This window comes from Pararge aegeria, chromosome 3 (genome assembly GCF_905163445.1).
Source record: "Pararge aegeria chromosome 3, ilParAegt1.1, whole genome shotgun sequence".
Lineage (NCBI taxonomy): Eukaryota > Metazoa > Arthropoda > Insecta > Lepidoptera > Nymphalidae > Pararge > Pararge aegeria.
The window spans coordinates 8,203,159-8,221,128 of record NC_053182.1 but is presented as its reverse complement, the minus strand read 5'-3'; the positions used below and the strand labels follow the sequence as shown (position 1 = coordinate 8,221,128).

The 17,970-nt window shown below is 36.6% G+C and overlaps 1 protein-coding gene across 5 annotated transcripts in view; it reads right to left on the bottom strand.

The window, feature by feature from the left end:
• LOC120637119 overlaps positions 1–17,970 on the bottom strand; it is a 228,471-nt gene that overhangs the window by 50,446 nt on the left and 160,055 nt on the right. For all 5 annotated transcript variants that reach the window (XM_039908773.1, XM_039908774.1, XM_039908777.1 and 2 more), the window contains 6 exons: positions 9,409–9,618; positions 8,684–8,812; positions 6,863–6,980; positions 4,989–5,678; positions 2,484–4,054; positions 1,467–1,609 (listed from right to left, as the gene is read on the bottom strand). In XM_039908773.1, the coding sequence (XP_039764707.1) occupies positions 1,467–1,609; positions 2,484–4,054; positions 4,989–5,678; positions 6,863–6,980; positions 8,684–8,812; positions 9,409–9,618 (2,861 nt within the window). The remainder of the gene's footprint in view (positions 1–1,466; positions 1,610–2,483; positions 4,055–4,988; positions 5,679–6,862; positions 6,981–8,683; positions 8,813–9,408; positions 9,619–17,970) is intronic.

Here is a 17,970-nt window from a genome sequence, read left to right as displayed (position 1 = left end):
CGGGCATATACCTAAAATATTTCATTTTTTATCCGGTACCGACACCGGTTAAATTTTCTCATTCCAGTTGTATTGTCTTTATCTAAGTATAATTTTATTGAAACATATTTTTTACGTTTTTAAGAAACTTTTAAGCATTCAAGAACATCTTAAACTAGAAGGGGATCTACTTAACACAAGTTTAAGCCCAAACTGTACACTCCTTACATTTTACCCTTAAAAATATTGTTAAGCGTTTGTATTTAATAGTAGATTATGTAACTAGTAAACTAACATGTTATAATTAATGCATTCGCGTTATCATGACATTTTTCATCACACTTGCACGGAACACAATGCTATTGCTCAGCTTACCAACTTAAACTGGACGGTTCTCTCTTCGCTCGCTAAGGCAAGCCTACATACAGCCTATATTGAAAATATATATTCGTATTTAAAACATAACAAACTCATTATGAATTGTGTTAATGAAAAATGAAAAAGTTGGACAACTAAACAGGACATTAATAATTTTTTTTTTCTCTTGCCTGTGTATGTTTCATTGTTTGCACTGTCCCTCTTGTTTTCTATTATTACTTTCACCAAGGGTTGTCTGTAAGAGATTGGTTTTGCAATAAGGCCGCCTTTGCACACAACTGTATTTAACTTTTTTTTATTCATATTTTTTTTTTGTTTTCTTGTGTGTTGTTTGTATTGTTTCTAAGTTTGTGCAATAAAGTTTTCTAAATAAATAAAAAATAAATAAATACTATACCATATACTATACTAAATGCACTGCTGACGGAGTCACCTCACTGTGACATATTTGCGGATCCTTGGAACACCGTTGTTAACCATTGCCTACAGTACTGTGAGAAAAGTAATAGCACCATGTTTTTGGCTTAACTTGAATGTGTAAGAAGATAGAATAGATATAATTACTAGTAGGTAAAACTATTGTAAAGTTATTTGAATTGTTATATTTATGTTTTTTGGTTTAGTTTTCTTTTTTTTGTTCTCGTTTTAATCTGTATAATTATTTTTTTATGTATTTCATTAATGTAATTGGTGTTAACCGTATTAATTGAATTAAAATAAATAAAAAATACTATATACAATACTATAATATGATAAAATGGGAAAGTGTGTTTGTTTGTCTTTACTTTGCGCCCTAACTAAGTAACCAATCGACTTAAGTTTTGGCACAGAGTTAGTTGAAAGAACGGAGAGCAACATAGGCTAGTTTTAATTCAGGAAAACAATCGGTTCCCACGAGATTTGTAAATAAACCATAATTAACGCGGAAGAAGAATGCGAGCAACAGCTAGTGTAAATTAACACAAGTGCGAGAATGTTAAATAAAGCACGCATGACTAATATCCTGGTTTATGGGCCATTCATGTTCATTACATTAAACGCCACGCTACGAGCAAGTGTGATGAAAAATATATTGTAAATGGACGATAAATAAAAAGTGTATGCCATACCAGTAGGTAAAGTTCTTCTGTCTGTCGAACCACTTTTGAAATTACTATTTCTTCTATTTTTATTGTAGCTTGTCTCCATTGATCTCGTTTTAAGACTGTTTGTGGTATCGCGATGAGGAGGCACCGCTGGAGGTTCTGATGGCCTGCAATGTTTCAAATGATGAAATAAATTAGTATTGTAGGAAATAGTTTTAAAATATAATAAACACCTATACCTTACTAGGTTGTGCCACACTTGACAAGCGTTATCCTGGCGCCTCTGTTGTATAGTGGAAGCGCGCCGAGTGGTACCTTTATAATTGGCATCTAAGATGTTGCCGAAACTATTGATAAAAAAAATCTTTCATTTGTTTCTTACTACTTTTGTAGATGTGAAACTTTGGATAGATGGATGTGCCTGAACTGATCAAGATTAAATTTGGCACAGATAGATTATGTAAAATGAACGGTTCCCGTAGGATAATTTGTTGATTAGTCATAATTTTCATATGGCATATTTATTAAATTGCTTGGTGCATTACGCTGTATTTACGGTAGATGTCTAGTTCTGGTCGTGTTCGTACGTACCAAGCGAGCTGATCCCTCGGCCTAGTAAGCAAAACATGGTTTGAACGAACCACACAAATTTCCCTGCGAACAGATCTCTATTTCGCCTGTTTCGCCATCGCAATCTTTACGTGTAATCCAGCCGTGAATGATAACTTAAAAGATGTTAAGAGCATCGTATTTAAAAGCCTATTTATTATACATTATTTATATACTTTTTTATATTTTTGGATTAACTTTAAATATAAGAAGGATAATTTATGAAACAAACCGTATATTGCCTGTGTAAGCATGTATATTTTACTTTTGTGTGTTGGTATATCTATATTAATTGATCCACTGTACACATGCCATATGGGCCATATACCTTCCAGTTGTAAGTAAAGCAATTAGCCCGAAATAACTTGCAATAAATGATTATAATATTGATTGTATTTAAATAAATAATTGTAAAAATATATGAACACATACCTTCTTCTAGATTCTAAAGTAGGCGTCGGTAGAGTATCGGCTTTTTTGCCGTGTCGTCTATCTGTTGGTTGCATGATTTCTGTGTACTCGTCTTCTACTTCTTGAACGGGCGAGGGCGGTAAAGGTGGGAATTTTGGAGATTCTGGTGTTTGTGGCAATGGTCCCATTTCGTGAACCATACTCGGCGACGGAGGTAACTGATTATGCCTATATGGATGCTCTACAATTTGAACGTTAAGAGGGAAGTCACCTCCACTGGATACTGCAGAATCAGAAGATGACGGCTGCCGCATTAACCCAACTGGCACGTCTTTGGCACTAGTTGATTTATGCATACTATTTGATCTTCTACTAGACGATCGTTCCCGCCTCTCAATCGATTTCTGATTTTGAATTTCGTTGTGGCTTGATGACTTTTGAATATCGTGCCTTTTTTGCTTTTCCCTAGAGCTATAACGAAAATGATTTTCTAATATATCCTTAGATATTTCATCACAGTACTCATCCTTATGAATATTCCAGTCTTTTGGTAAGTATGGGGTAAACAGTTTTTGGTCCCGACCTTGGCTTAATATTGCGCTTATGTTATTTTCAATCTTGCGTAGCGGTGATGTCTCACCGCTAGATCCTGGTTCTGCAACTTCTTGGTCCTCCTCTTCCTCCACGGTAGTTATGAGAGCTTGACGACTAGCGCTATTGCTGTCTCCCTCAGCTCCAAGACTTGGAAGAGATATGACACGAACCATATTCGGAGGCACGGTAGAAAGCTCACCAACTGTTTCATTGCATGCCGATGCAGGAGTTTCTTCAACTTTACCCTCTTTTATTAGAGATTGAATATTATCAAAAGTAGAAGAATATTTCTTAAAATCTGTAAATCTAGCCTGCGGAGACAATTTGTTTTGAACACTATTATTCTTGGATCCCATAGCATTCTTATCACTATTAACTTGTCTACTTTTAGGACTATGTGCGTAATAATCTGGATTTATGTACCTATCTTGACCATTATTGAGATCCAAACTTAGCCTTGATTTAGGTGACGTAATTTCTTTACTTAATCTAGAATTCGGAGTACAAAGATCAATACTATATCTAGAGTTTGGAGTGTTCAGCTCCCGACTTAAACGCGAATTTAGGTCAGCACTATATCTTGACTGAGGTAAACTTAAGTCCGAACTTGGCCTAGAATTATAGGAACCTACAGATCCTGATCCACTTATTGAAATACTGGAACCATCAATGGATTTGTCGATGCTTCTGTTTAAACTGTGACTCTGTGAGAGGTTGTTGGTATTAGATTGTATTTTATTGTTGGCATTTTTGTTAAAAGCTGGTAATTGTTTTCGATTCTTGCCCTTTCTAATGACATATGTGCCTGAAGCTAGATCTTGAACTCTGCGATGTTCTGGTTCTGCATCGGATATTGGTGACGCGAGAGGTTCGCATTGAGATATTGGTGGAGGCGGTGGCCAATATTCTTCACCCCAGTCATCGTCTAAGCGTTGAGGTATTGAACTTGTGCTCGAGTGTGATTGGTCTCCAGATTTCCTTCGTCGTCTTCCTATAACCTAATCATATAAAGTTGGATTAGTAAAATTATAAATATACCCAGTTACAATTTAGAGGCTAAGGATAAAAAATATTTTTTAAAACTTAATAGTAAATATTTTAAAATAATTATAATTGGGGTTAAATATTTACTATACGGTAAATTTTCTTATTTTCTGGAGTAAGGAAAATTGTGACGTACATCCGTGCCACGGTGAGGAATTTAAGGCCTTTTCCTAGCTGTGGGACTGATGGCTACTAGACATGAAGATAATAATGAAATACTTTAACGGTGCTTAACTTTTTAATTTCTTCGTAAAACAATAAGGAGTTAAACAGTTCGAGGTTTGCTGGTCTAGATCTAAAAAGTTATAAGGTAAAAATTCTTTATTAAACTAAATTATTATATTTAGCTGAGGGGAGGATGGAAGACTCATCTGTTCGTACATCATATGGAAGCTACTGAACGTATTTTAATGCAATTTGGTAGACTTATAGCTGATGCCCTGGGTTAATTAAGGCAATTTTAATACCGATAAACAAAAGAGTTCGTTCGGGATAGGAAATGAAAGTATTTGGTGATTTTACACCACAACTCTGTCATTTTTAAACCAATCTTTATAAATCTGTTTTGTTTGGAAAGGTTGTGTCACCAGTTTGATTTTGCCCTAATCATTAGAGATAGACGATAGAACATGTCTTACGTTACAGGCGTCGGAATAAATTTCAAATCTAACTATGAGAGAAATTTCCGAGCATGGCGAGGCTGTTACTAGAATCCTAAGTTAGAAAGGCAATTGTTCTATCGCACTACAAAAATGGCTAGCTTAACAAAACTTATGCTAAGATGTTTCTACATGCAGATTAACCATGTTTATTTTAGTTTTAGAAGCCACCTTACTAAATCCGTAACAGTAAATGGCTCGGTATTGTAAGTAGGTACTTTATTTTTACCTTAGTACTTCCTGGCGTGAGGAGAGGATCGTCCCCATCGAGGGACACTTCCCAGGCTATGGAATTACGTTTTGAAGGTGTGCTGACTGCGGGCGGCGGCGGCGGGAACAACTCTTCTAACGAGTCGTCCGAAAAATGTTCTTCATCGTTGCTTCTGCTCGAATCTCGCAATTTGCAACTATCCATTACGTCCTCCGATGATCCTCTACACACTTCTCTATGTCTCTCCATAGAACTGGCGAGAGTACGCGGAGGCAATTTACTTTTTGGTGATAGCATTTCTCCATCCGACCTGCTGTCCCTTTTAACGTTCTTTTTATCGATGCTCTTGCTGTTGGATGGAGATATTTTATATGTCGGAGAATGCGACTGACGATTATACTGGATGTTCGGTCCTGGATAAATTGTCACCGGATGTTCATTATACGGCTTGTCGTTGAATTCGCTAGAGAACCCCATGAACGGGAATACTGGTGCATTTTCGTAACTTGGTGATCTTTTATTGCTGATGGGAGCGGCTGAATGCCTCGGCGGAAGCCAAGTTGGTATACTTTCGGGATAAGGCGGTCGCACGCCGTGCTGCAGCGAAGAAAACTTGAACGGAGGCACCAGCGGTTGTTGTAATTGGAAACCATTTGTTTCTATATTATCCTTTTCCCATCCGTAAGGACGTTGATGTCTAGTCTTCGGCTGAAAATTGATTTGAATTATTGTTTGAAATTTCTTTAAATAATTAAGACCATAAAATAGTATGCCCCCGTTAATGGGGAAAGCGGGATTTGAATAAAAACAATCATACCGATGTCCCCGTTATCTATCTTCTTTGACGGGGAAAGTATGATTATTTTTTGTATTATGAAAATAAAGATTGGTTTGCTATAAACCACGAAAAGCAGGAGAATCTGTATGTGTATAATTTCTTCAATCCTTATACTCCAAACCAAACAGATCTACGGCAATGTACGCTCTACGCACGTTTCGCTCCGAAACCGGAGCATCCTCAGGAGATGTTGACTTTACGATGAATAATTGTTAACAATTATTCATAGAGTAGAGTATAGTATGAGTATAAGGATTGAAGAAATTATGAATTACACCATACAGATTCTCCTGCTTTTCGTGGAGTATAGCAAATTAAGCTTAATTTTCATAATATATCATGGAATTTCGCAAAGTAACGCCTGCTTCTATCCAATACTATTTATTGTCCCCGATGTCTGTTATATATTATATGAAAGAAAGAAAGAAAGAAAAATGGTATTTATTGTCACACATTTGTGTAAAATGTTACATTTGTGAAAGAAAATAATTGTTAAAGTATAAAAATTTAAAAAAAATGTGTGACAAAGGAGCTGGCTCAGTATGGCTGCAAACTAAAACGCGCAGCACTGGTTTTCAGCCAGCCCCATTATCGTCGTCGTCACTGAATCCTCGCGACTAAACAATAACAAAATAATCAAAAAAAAGAATTATAACATAGAATATAATATATAAACAAACAATAGATATTTTATCATTAAAACAAGCTTATTTACATCGAGAAATACAAAATCATCAAAGAGGTAAATAATAAACGAAATCAAAAATTATGAAATTAATAAACATGAAAAACTAAAAAAAGAAAAAACTAAAAATCTAAAATCAAAAATTAAATGTAATGTGAGTGTCTTTAATGTGAAATATAGGAAAAAATATATAAAATTATATAAAAGTACTAAAAGGTGTGAAAAGTAATAATATGTTATTTATTTTTTTATTTTTTTTTTAAATATGTAGAAACATTACTTTAGGGCTCAACTCATATAGAAAAGTAATGTGTTCTAGGAATTCTATTTTATACATTTCCATTTAGTTATACTCGTATAGATACTTACAAAAGTGGTTTGCGTCGCAGTTGTTATCCCATTGACGCTAATAATAGAGTCTAGTTTTTCTTCAGCGCCGCATTTTTCGACGGAGTTTGTGCGTTTTGCAGAATTCGCGGGCGATACTCTGTAAACAGGGAAAATTACTGTGTTAATATTGATATGAAAGTACAGCGTTTGTTATGCTGATAACATGCTTAACAGTTAGGAAATGCAAGTCCTTGTTATTGATAAGGCCACGCAATACAGCCTGGTACCTATTTAAAAAGAATACATAAACTATTTTTCATAAACATTATTTTATGGTATTAGATAATTCGCTACCTTTAAATAAAAGATTAATTAAACTAATTGTTAACTTTGTTCTAGTGCGTCCGGACGTAGGTACCTAGCGTGATCGTCGTCAATCGAACCATAGAGTCTTTGTTGAAAATGTATTTATGTACCTACTTTGAGACATCGTATTTTTTGTGAATACAGGTAGCAAGGTAGGTGTTGAGCAAGTAAGATAAAAAATAGACTTACTATAGCTGCGGGGAAATAAGTTTTTTCATATTTTTTTCACTACCTTCATTTTTTAACAAAACACTACTGTAACACTGAGTGTAGATAAATACCTGGCTTGATACTAGAAATTGATAATCAAAAGAAAAATAAGAGAGAGCTAGTTGGTTCAAGCGTTTTCAGTATGAACATTGTAACATGCGACTAGACTAACCACCAAATTATAGAAGTTTATCTGAGATGAAATGGTGCAAGAGCAGCTCATGAATAGTTACAAAATACTACTACTAATAAGGTCTAAAAACATTATTAAGCTAATTAAATTACTGTGTGATACATAAAGCCTAAAGTAAATAAAACGCAAGAAACAAAGTGATGGAGTAACCAAATGTATTTTGGTATTGGTCAGGTATTAATAGTATTATAACCTTTTTCACTTAACTATCGACTCCAACCTTTACTGTTGATGGCATAAAAGCAATTAATGAAGATTAAAGAGCTTGAGTGGATAAACAGGAAGAGTGTATTCTTTAAAACGGTAAAACATTAAATCAAACTTTCAATAGGAAAATAAAGATAGATTGGCTAGGAAGAGTTGCTGGCCTCGGCCATGAGATTTCAATCGCTGCAGAAATCTTGCGAAAACTAAATAGGTACCTACTTGATCTATTTTTGGCCAAGAATCTCAGTATTTATTTTGTACTGGATTATGAGGCAACAATTACATGACAATAAGTTACTCTGTGAAATTCTAGGTACATACCAACTATAATACTTACAATAAAGAAAAAATATGAATGACACAAATATTGTTAACCTACTGCAAGTAAAACTAATAAAAAATAGAACGCCGTAATCTGATCGTTTTGAGTATACTGTATATGTGTGTATCTATCATGATATAATAACAGCTGCACAACTGATTAGCAGCCACTAAAACCATAAACGGATTTATGTTCCGTTTATTGGTAGCAATAATAAACCTTTAGTTAGGAAACCCACTAAGGTGGAAAGCTCGGGAGTGAGTAAACGGTAAATTTTATTCCTATTGGGTACCTTTATAAAATAATTTTAGATCATGATGATGTTTCAAATTATGACTACGACGTAGACAATCACGCATCAATAGTCTATCACAGTCCACTGCTAGACTAAAGGCCTCTCCCAACGGAAGGATTTGCTCATAATAAACATGCTGGCAAGACGGGTTGGTGATCGCAGCAGATGTTAGTAGTAGCATAGAGGAAGTTCTATTCCCTTAGTGGCCACGTACTGTATTCTGAACTTCCGTCACCACACAATTCTATAATAGGTGTCAACACTAACTTTGGTAATAAGGTAGAAATAATTCTCTCCGCTTCTTCCGGCGGTGGCGGTGAGTGAGGCGACGGTGGGTCTGGCGGTGAGCCCTCCTCGCGCTCCTCCGTCGGTCGAAAGCCCAGCGCGAACTTCGCTCTGAAACAGCATCGTAAAGTCAATGTTAATATAATATTGGGTACCGTTTATGAAGGAAAAATTGTCGCAATAGTGGGATGTAAAGTAAAACGTGTAATAACGTTGGAATAGTTAGATAGTAAATTGCATTTGCTGTAAACTCTAAATCCACGTAGAAAATATAATTAGGCATATCCATATCCTAGGGGGTTCTTAGGCCGAGAATCGTGTGCGAGCCAGCACGCCTTGCCTCAACCTAAACTTCTTGAGTTTGCTTTAACGGTAAAGGAAAACATTGTGAGGAAACCTGCATGCCTGTGAGTTTTCCTCAAAGGTGTGGGAAGTTTACCACAATGCATTTGGCAATCCTTCTGCTTTTCGCGGAGTACAGCTAATTAAGCTTAATTTACACAGCATATCATGGAATTTCGCAAAGTAATGCCTGCTTCTGGCCTACATTCATAAGTACCAAAAGTAGAAGCTAGACGTACTGTGGGTCTAGATGGCGATGTGTGTATTGCCGTAGTATGTTTATTTGTTACAAAGAAAAAAAGAACCAAAACAACGTCCCAGGAAGCCGGGTACAAAAGTTAGAATACATAACGAAATGATCTCACCTTCTGCCGTTCATGCTCATGTATCCATCGTCCTCGGAGGTGTGTCCGGCCAGCGGCGAGTCGTCGTCCGTGGCGGGCGTGGCCGGAGTCGCCGGGGTCGCCGGCGTAGGTGGCGCGCGCGGCGCCTCCAACGACCTTGGTTCCCCTTCGTCGTATTCGCTTAACACCTGGTCCAGGAGTTCCAAGGAACGCTGTACGTCGTCGCACCCACTGCAAAGTGCACAAGTTTCATAGTTAGCTACTTGTCGTTTATTATGAACACTTGCACTTGTTATATGAGATGTGTGGCAGTCGCAGCAGTGGGGCTAGGATACAAGTGATATAATTAACGTGTTCATCTACTAAAGCACGGGAAAATGGAATAGGAGAAGTTTACCCCCGTTTATTATTACACTTATTACCTAATTTGATATTATTTTGACTTAGTCCTTTTTTATGATTATTTCGTTATTGTTTAGTCGCGAGGATTCAGTGACGACGATGATAATGGGGCTGGCTGAAAACCTGTGCTGCGCCTTTTAGTTTGCAGCCAGCTATACTGAGCCAGCTCCTTTGTCACAATTTTTTTTGACTCTTTAACAAATTTATGACACAAATGTAACATTTTACAAAAATGTGTGACAATAAAGACGATTTTTCTTTCTTTCTTTCTTTGTGCGCCAGTGCTCTCAGAGTTGGTAGATAGAATTTGGTATCATCCATAGCTGTTGCATGGCAATGCTGTATGATCAGATTATAATTTAAGACACAAAACATTTGGTATTTAATTTATTTTTTCATTAAATTATTCCCATCTATGAATTTTAAATGCAACAAGACTGGCAATATTCATGTGATATAATTATTTTTATTCTAAAATAATTTGTTATACCTACTTATAAGTAACAGTTTATTTTAACAAATAATTGCGTGATAAATAATTACAAGTAACTTTAATATTTACAAAATATCTTAGTATAGATAGTGTAACTATTGTGTTATTTCAATGTTAAATTTATTCATTTTGTTTTAATACCGATTTCTATAGTTGTGGTTGTTCGTTATGCTTGGCCTGCACTAAGTACCCATCAATGAAATACGACATTATCTGTATTATATTTTACCGGGAAAATTACCAAACTTGACGGGACTTTACAAAAATTATCATCCTTAGTTAGACAAAGATATTCGTAGGTAGGTACGTAGAAAAACAGAGTCAGGCTTTGTCCGTATTTGAAATTCTTATTTCCATTAATTCTAGTTTTAGTAGGAAGCTACTAGCAGTTTCTCGCGACTTCATCTTTATAAAATGCTTGTTTTTCGGTTCATCATAAAGAGTTTCAACCTATTACCGGCTTACTGCAGGGGACATGAATAGTTTTCGTCGAATTCGGTTCAGCACTTTCCCACGGTAAAACGTCGGTCACCTAAAGTACTCGTACCAAAGAATCTTGTATTTCCTACAAGAGTACATTTAAAAATAATCGATTCGTATTTTTTATATGTATAGAGCTTCTGTAGGTCACATTAAAAATATTTACATAGTTAAATGTTTTGCCACCCTTATAGACTATAGTTAGTTAATGGAGGCTAGACTCGCTTGAGTCGAGTTAACGTTAAACCAATTAGGAGGCAGAGTCTAAGTGAGTAAATGGCTGAAAATTATTATCCCTTGTGGATATTTCTCTGTTAGATAGAACTTTGCTATTTTTTTTTATTTGCTATTACTAAAGACTTTACTTAAATATTATTTTTAATGAAAAGGTCTTTCGATTCCTTTCTCAATTATCTGTAATATTCGGTAAGATATAGTTAACTTTTGCCATCGTTTATTTTTTCTACAAAATTTACATAAAGCTATCAAAAACAAATCAGACTTCAGAATTCGTTGGATATCAAGGTTGATTAAGTATATAAGATTTCAAGCTTTCCTTAATGATTAAGAGAGTGAAAAAACGTTTATTAATGTCAATATAAACCTATGTATCATGAAGCGGTAGTAGCCCAGTGGGTAGGACTTCGACTGTACTTTCGGGAGGTTAGTTCGAATCCCAGCACGTACCTACAACTTTTCTAAGTTATGTGTCTTTTAAGCTATTAAAATATAACTTGCTTCAACGGTAAAGGAAAACATCGTGAGAAAACCTGCGTGTCTCCTGCAGTTCTCCACAATGTTCTCAATGGTGTGTGGAGTCCACACTGGGCCAGCGGTGAACTACGGCCTAAACCCTTCTCTTTGTGGGAGGACACCCGTGCCTTGTAGTGGGCCGGTAAATGGTTGATATGATTAATTTCAATATTCCGAACACTCACGCCGCTTTTAGACTGAGCAGCCCCCGGTCTGCCTGAAGTGAGCCTGCTCTGTCTGCCTAAAAAGCCTGTCTAAAATTCATCTCATCATCATCATATCAACCGATAGACGTCCACTGCTGGACATAGGTCTTTTGTAGGGATTTCCAAATTCCACGGTTCTGTGCCGCTTGGATCCAGCGGACAGAGACATCTACAATTTTTTCATAGCTCCATTGTTTTGAATTATGAATTTTTGAATTTTATAAAATATAGTTAAATAACTTTTAAGTGTAAAATACTTGACAGCAAGTATTCAAATATTAAGGCTTTTCTTTCACTTGTGGCAAAAGACATACTACTTTCTGAATTAGGATTCTAGGTCATCCTTGGATTTTGTTGCTGTTAGAACAAAAACACGTTTTAAAAGGCTGTATTTTTTTAGATACTTCTAATACCGAAATATTTTTAAAGTTTTAGATGTGTGTAGGTATATGCTTAGGCTTGCATAAAAAAGTAATTACTAATTACAACAATTAAAACGGTGTTGTCCTGTTTTAGTTATAGTTCTTTCTCAATATATTATAATCTTATTGTCACGTCCAGAATGTTAAATGGCTTTCAAGTTTGCAACCTAACCAAATAGCGATACCCACAAGTTTTGAAATTAATCAATAAATATTATGGCTAAACTAATACAAATAAAAAATAACATGACGCCGCCGCTAGTCAAGGGCGGATCCATTTTTGGCGCCAGGGGGGGGTCACATAGTCGTGGTCAAGTCGAGAACTTATAATTTAATTTTGATGACAATAGATAGAAGTAAAAAGTAGGTATTTTATTAATGTACCTAAGTACTGTACTTAATTTTTTTTATTCTTTATTGTACACGTACATAATGCCATCTTCTCTTGAAGACATCGTCGAGATAATTCAAATTGTCGTTGCGTTCATTCCCAAACTTTGCCACCATACAAAGTTATTATATTATATGGAATTAATAAATTATTGAAGGTTTGTAGTTACATAAAATTTGGATGGTGACGAAATATATAAATAAAATCATTATGTTCAATTAGAGGTCCACCTGAGTCCTGGAACCAGCTCAGGGGGGTCTTGACCCCCATGACCCGCCCCCTTGGATCCGCCGTTGCCGCTAGTACCCATGTATGTACGTTAGAATAATTACCTAAAATGATGAGTTTGAGTCATGGGCACTTACTTGTAAAAAAAAAAAGTAACACATGGGTTTGCGAAAGGTTGTATGGGCATGCAGGTATAAAGACAGACAACAATGTGAATCCTCTAAGGGTCTCGTTATCTCTATATAAGGTTGAGAACCCTAAACGTTAAATGGATAATGCTTTTTAGCTCGTTCATCGCATTCCAAGCAGCATCAGACATAATTTAGCGTAACAGGACGAGGTCAGGCAGCCAATTCCCCGAGATAATGTTAAATTGAAATCATTTCCTTCAGAACGTTTCCTCTTACTGCGCCATTAGAGGATAACTATGTAGGTCTATTGACTTCATCACTCACAATTAGTTACAATAGTTAGTTCTAATTGAAAAGCTTTCTTCCGATGGATACATTTGGATCTAAATGATGCATATAAATAAGTTTTATTTTTTATAATCAAAAACATACAAGTGACAGTAGGTATAAACCAACCTAATAACATCTTGAAATTGAAAAAATCTAAGAATAGGAAAATTTGTGAAAAATAATTTGTAAACATTATTTTTACTCGTGTTTTAACCTACGTCTCTAAACTAAACTAAGTTGACACTTGACATGCCTATAAAATATTGCTGTCCTTTTGCAGGGGATACCATTTGAAAAGGACAGCACAATCCGTCAATTTAATTCGTTAATTAATCATGTACAACAAAAACGGCGACCCACCTGTCGCAGTGGTCGCAAAGTAAAGGTTCGGGTTAAGTTCCCAGCCGCGGGCCATTTCTTCGCCAATGGAGGATAGAGGTAAATCCGGATAAAAGCACAACGACCTTAGCGCTACTCTCAACAAGAGGAGGCCTACACATATCCTTCATCACGACCCAGACGATCAGATTACTACTTGCAATGCTGCCTATCGAGACACACAACCAACCTCTTCTGACGTCACCGTGACGTGGGCTCATACCACGGCCTCGGGACTAATCACCATCCGAAACCCTTTCACTCCTATCTTCGCCTCAGCCTTACATAAGGCCGACGATACCTTCGCTTCTACGAGCCCTAGGGTTCAAACTCTTCCTAGCAGAGCCCCATTCCGAGCCATGCCAACAAGCCCGCGTTACCGCGTAAAATCATTAGGGTTAATCAGCTACACACAATCAGAAAAAAAGGGGCTATTTGGGAATTCATAAAATTTAGATTTTTTTATGTTTGTTTTGTCGTGTACATTAAAAGTATATTCATTCATTCATTCATTTCATTTTCTTTGATCTGCAGTTAGTTACGTACCGTATTGATAAAGCGTTCCGATACGATGCTTCGTAGACCTGGTGGTAAGTGACGACATTTAGCACCAGGAGAGATTGCAATCAATTGGTAACTAGTAGTGGATTAAAAAATTGCCAACATTAACTTATCTTAACCTTTACAACTGCAATTTAAAAATCTTAGTTCAGTATATGTGGACCAATAACCGAACTTACCGATCCAACTAATTGAAAAAAATTTGTCAAAAGTAGTCGGATTAGTTTAAAAATAGTAGATATACAATATGATTTAAATTGTTCCCTCATTAGTATGTTCGATTCGATTCGATTCACGAAGTCTTAGGAATCAGGACTCAAAATCGAGAACGAGGAGTTTCTGTAAAACAATCTCAGTACCAGCCTGGTGGTAAGGAAATTCGGATGTCTAGAGACCGAGCTGGTGCTTTTCGATGTACGGGGGGACCTTGTAAAACACCAGATGATGTTCTCTATATATTATTACCAACAAGAGAAACATGTGCGCCGAATATAGGTGGCAAACAAACTTTTATTCAAATACACACATTTTCGCATTTATAAAATTGGTAAGGAAATAAGTATTACTGCTATATGTTAGGGATAATATTAGTGGGAAAAATTAATTTTCCGGCCATTTGTTTAATCTTCGCCTAATTGATCTATGGCAAGTTTTTGCGTACTGTCTGTGTTGAGAAGACGCTGTTCTATCGCGGCGCGCGTACACGCTCGTCATCGCCGGGGGTCGACGCCCGGGGGTGCAATGGGGGGCGTTTTGCGCTTCCGCCTCACTGCACTCATTTCCGTATAAACAGGGCCTACCTGCCTTACTCCACCAAGAAATAGACCTACGGATTATTACGACGGTATAAGTCACATTGGAATTAACACCTCCCTGACATGGTTGCTAATTACACAGCCTACGCCAGACGTTACAAAACCTTACCTAACTAGGCTATGAACATATAAGTATTTAATTTATTTTAGGTGTATAATCATCATCATAACAAACCAATACCGGCCCACTACAGGGCACGGGTCTCCCACAATGAGAAGGTTAAGGCCCTAGTCCACTTCGCTCGCCCAGTGCGGATTGGCGATAGTTTACGTTGCTGTAGTTTAATTACCAACATGGAGTTTTTAAAGTTAAGATAACTAATCAGCGTAAACCGAGCGGGTTAAAACGAACGCAATTCGAAGTCCCCCTGCGAAGTTTCGAAAGTGGAGGAGTGTGGGTGAAATAAAACAAAGGCACGCGCCCGCCGCGGCACTCATGCTGAGTGCTGCTTTGTGGAAGGCCGGGCGATACAATGTAGTACGTACACCAACACGTAAGCCTATCCAGCGCACAAACTCCCGTGTTAAAGCTTATTACTCCCGTGACATACACTGACATTTAAAATATTTTTTCTAAGCGTCATAAACTTCGCCACCTGTGTGTGCGTTAGGAAAACCTTATCTGAGGAACCCATTACAGAATGAAGCGTGACTAAGGCGTTTACATGAAAGTTTTGGTCACGTAGCAGTTATATTTCTCCTCGCTTTATTAATTTATGACACTTGTCAATTACAGGAATATTATAATAGACTATTACTTCCGGTTTGTCTTCAATATTCTAATTGGAATATATTTGGGTGATGCTTAAATGGACTAGTGATGTCTCTATAATGTAACTAACATGGCAACAAAGGTTTTATGTTACTTTTCGCGAGGGGAAAATCTAATGTTTTTAGCTGGAAAAACAGCTTGAGCACGGCAGAGATCATTAGAGGCGAACACTAATGAAGCTCTCGATTGCTGCCGATGCAAGGAGCTTCGGCCACGTTATCGGAGTCTCCATTCGTGTTCATATACATTGTACACGAGAGGCCCTTTTTCTATCGATGAACGAACGGAAGAATAGTACCTAACGTTGTATCCAATAAATTTTAGAGTTCGTACAGTTACCAGTGGTTGTCTACATGATGCAAGCCACACGATTTGCTGACCGATTCTTGAGATTGAGTAGAAAATCCTGGTTAAAAACTCTGCAACAGGGGTTAAGTAACTATGATACATAATAACGGCTCATTGTTCAGTCCTGCAAAAGAGTTGTTGCCGCTTTGAGACATTTTACGTCACTTGTGGGTGCGATCAACTTTACGTGGAAAATATTAAGTTGTCGTACACAAGGCAATTTTGCGTCAAGCAATCTATCGCAAGTGATGTTTCGGCCACTTGTCCAGGTGATTTATTATATGTAATTTGTCGCATTCCCACCTGCAAGAGTACTCGTGTCAATTTTGAAATCTCTATGTAACCGCTGATGCAAGCTAAATCAGCTACACGTTATTTGCACAAAATAACCGGGGTATATTCGCACAAGTTTTCTGTGATGCTACGTACCACTGTAAAGGAGTCATAGTTAGTGATCGTTAGTAGCGATCGATTTGACGGGTTTGGACGCCTTTTCTGAATCGATCGCTGCGACAGATCGTCCGTGAATAGGGCCCTTAATAACATTCAATTTCCCAGTTTTACCGTTTCACGTTATGCATTGCGATGTAATAAAAAAATATAAACAAAAATATTGGTTAGGATTTTTTCACTGCGGCATTTGATTGAGAAAGTACGGCGTAGAACTCAGTGCAGCGCTGAGGGCTTATCGAGAGCTGGCGTGAAAGCGGCTCTTCTTTCAAAGGGGTGCTTTGTGCCCGCCACTACAACCACTTCGTACCAGAGTACATACATCCTTTAATATGAATAGTTATAATGAATGCTGCACCAGACGCGTCGACGGGGTGCTATTTGATGTGACAAATAATACTTTTTGTACGAGACGGCACACGTTTTAAGAGCTTGTCCCGTGGCTGTGTACCCATGTACTTTAAAGATTGTTCTTCCTTCTTTTGAATGGTACGACTACGGAAGGGTTATAGTTTGAGTAGTCTGTGTTTCTTTGTGTGCATGTTAGTTTATCTGTTCATTTATTTCTGTTTTATTGAGCAAAGTATCTACTCATTAATTCAAATAATTTACTTTAAGATAAAATACCTATAATGGAGAAAGGGTTTCAGCGAGTATCAGTTTTAAAGAAAGAACAATATTGATATGTTAGTCTTCTAAAAACTGCAGCTAATAATTAAACAAAAAAAATGTTGTGCCAAGAATACGGAAATAATTATATGAATTCAGTAAAATATCTACTAATTATGATTTTTATATGATTAATAACCATTTGTTTCAAAAAATATAGTTAGACTTCAATTAAATATAATTCGTATTAAGTATAAACTTGCCGTTCTATATCAATCTGCGGTTTTTTGAAATTTTTAACAGCAAGCGACGGTCACAAGCGCTCCAGATTTTTGATTTTTTTAGAATCCGTTGTTTTTCTTTAGAAAATTCTGTTGTTACAATTTGGTATACAAAATTTTAAAAATATTACTGGCTAGTAAAAACAAACCCGGAAAGTGGCATTTCGCCGATGGGATATAGTTTCATTTACTTGTCTTATTAAAAGGGGATCAGCTTACAATAGTTATAAATTCGTAGAGGTAATTAAGCTGAAACTCTTTCTTTAATGGTTTATATTTTTTTCTAAAAAAATCACTTACGTTAGTTAAATGCCTAATGACTAACCCTCACTTCTAAAGGGCGAACTAACCCTTTGTTATCTCCCCTTTTATTACGATTTCGTACGCTTTACCTCAGTTTCACCCTGTCACCATATGTCAGATTACGTAGGTGAAGGTTACGTAGGTAGGTATCCTGCCTTCTATCTTATATGTAGGTATGTGGCTAGTTTAGCTAATTAATCTATGTATTTAATTTATAAAGATTAACAATG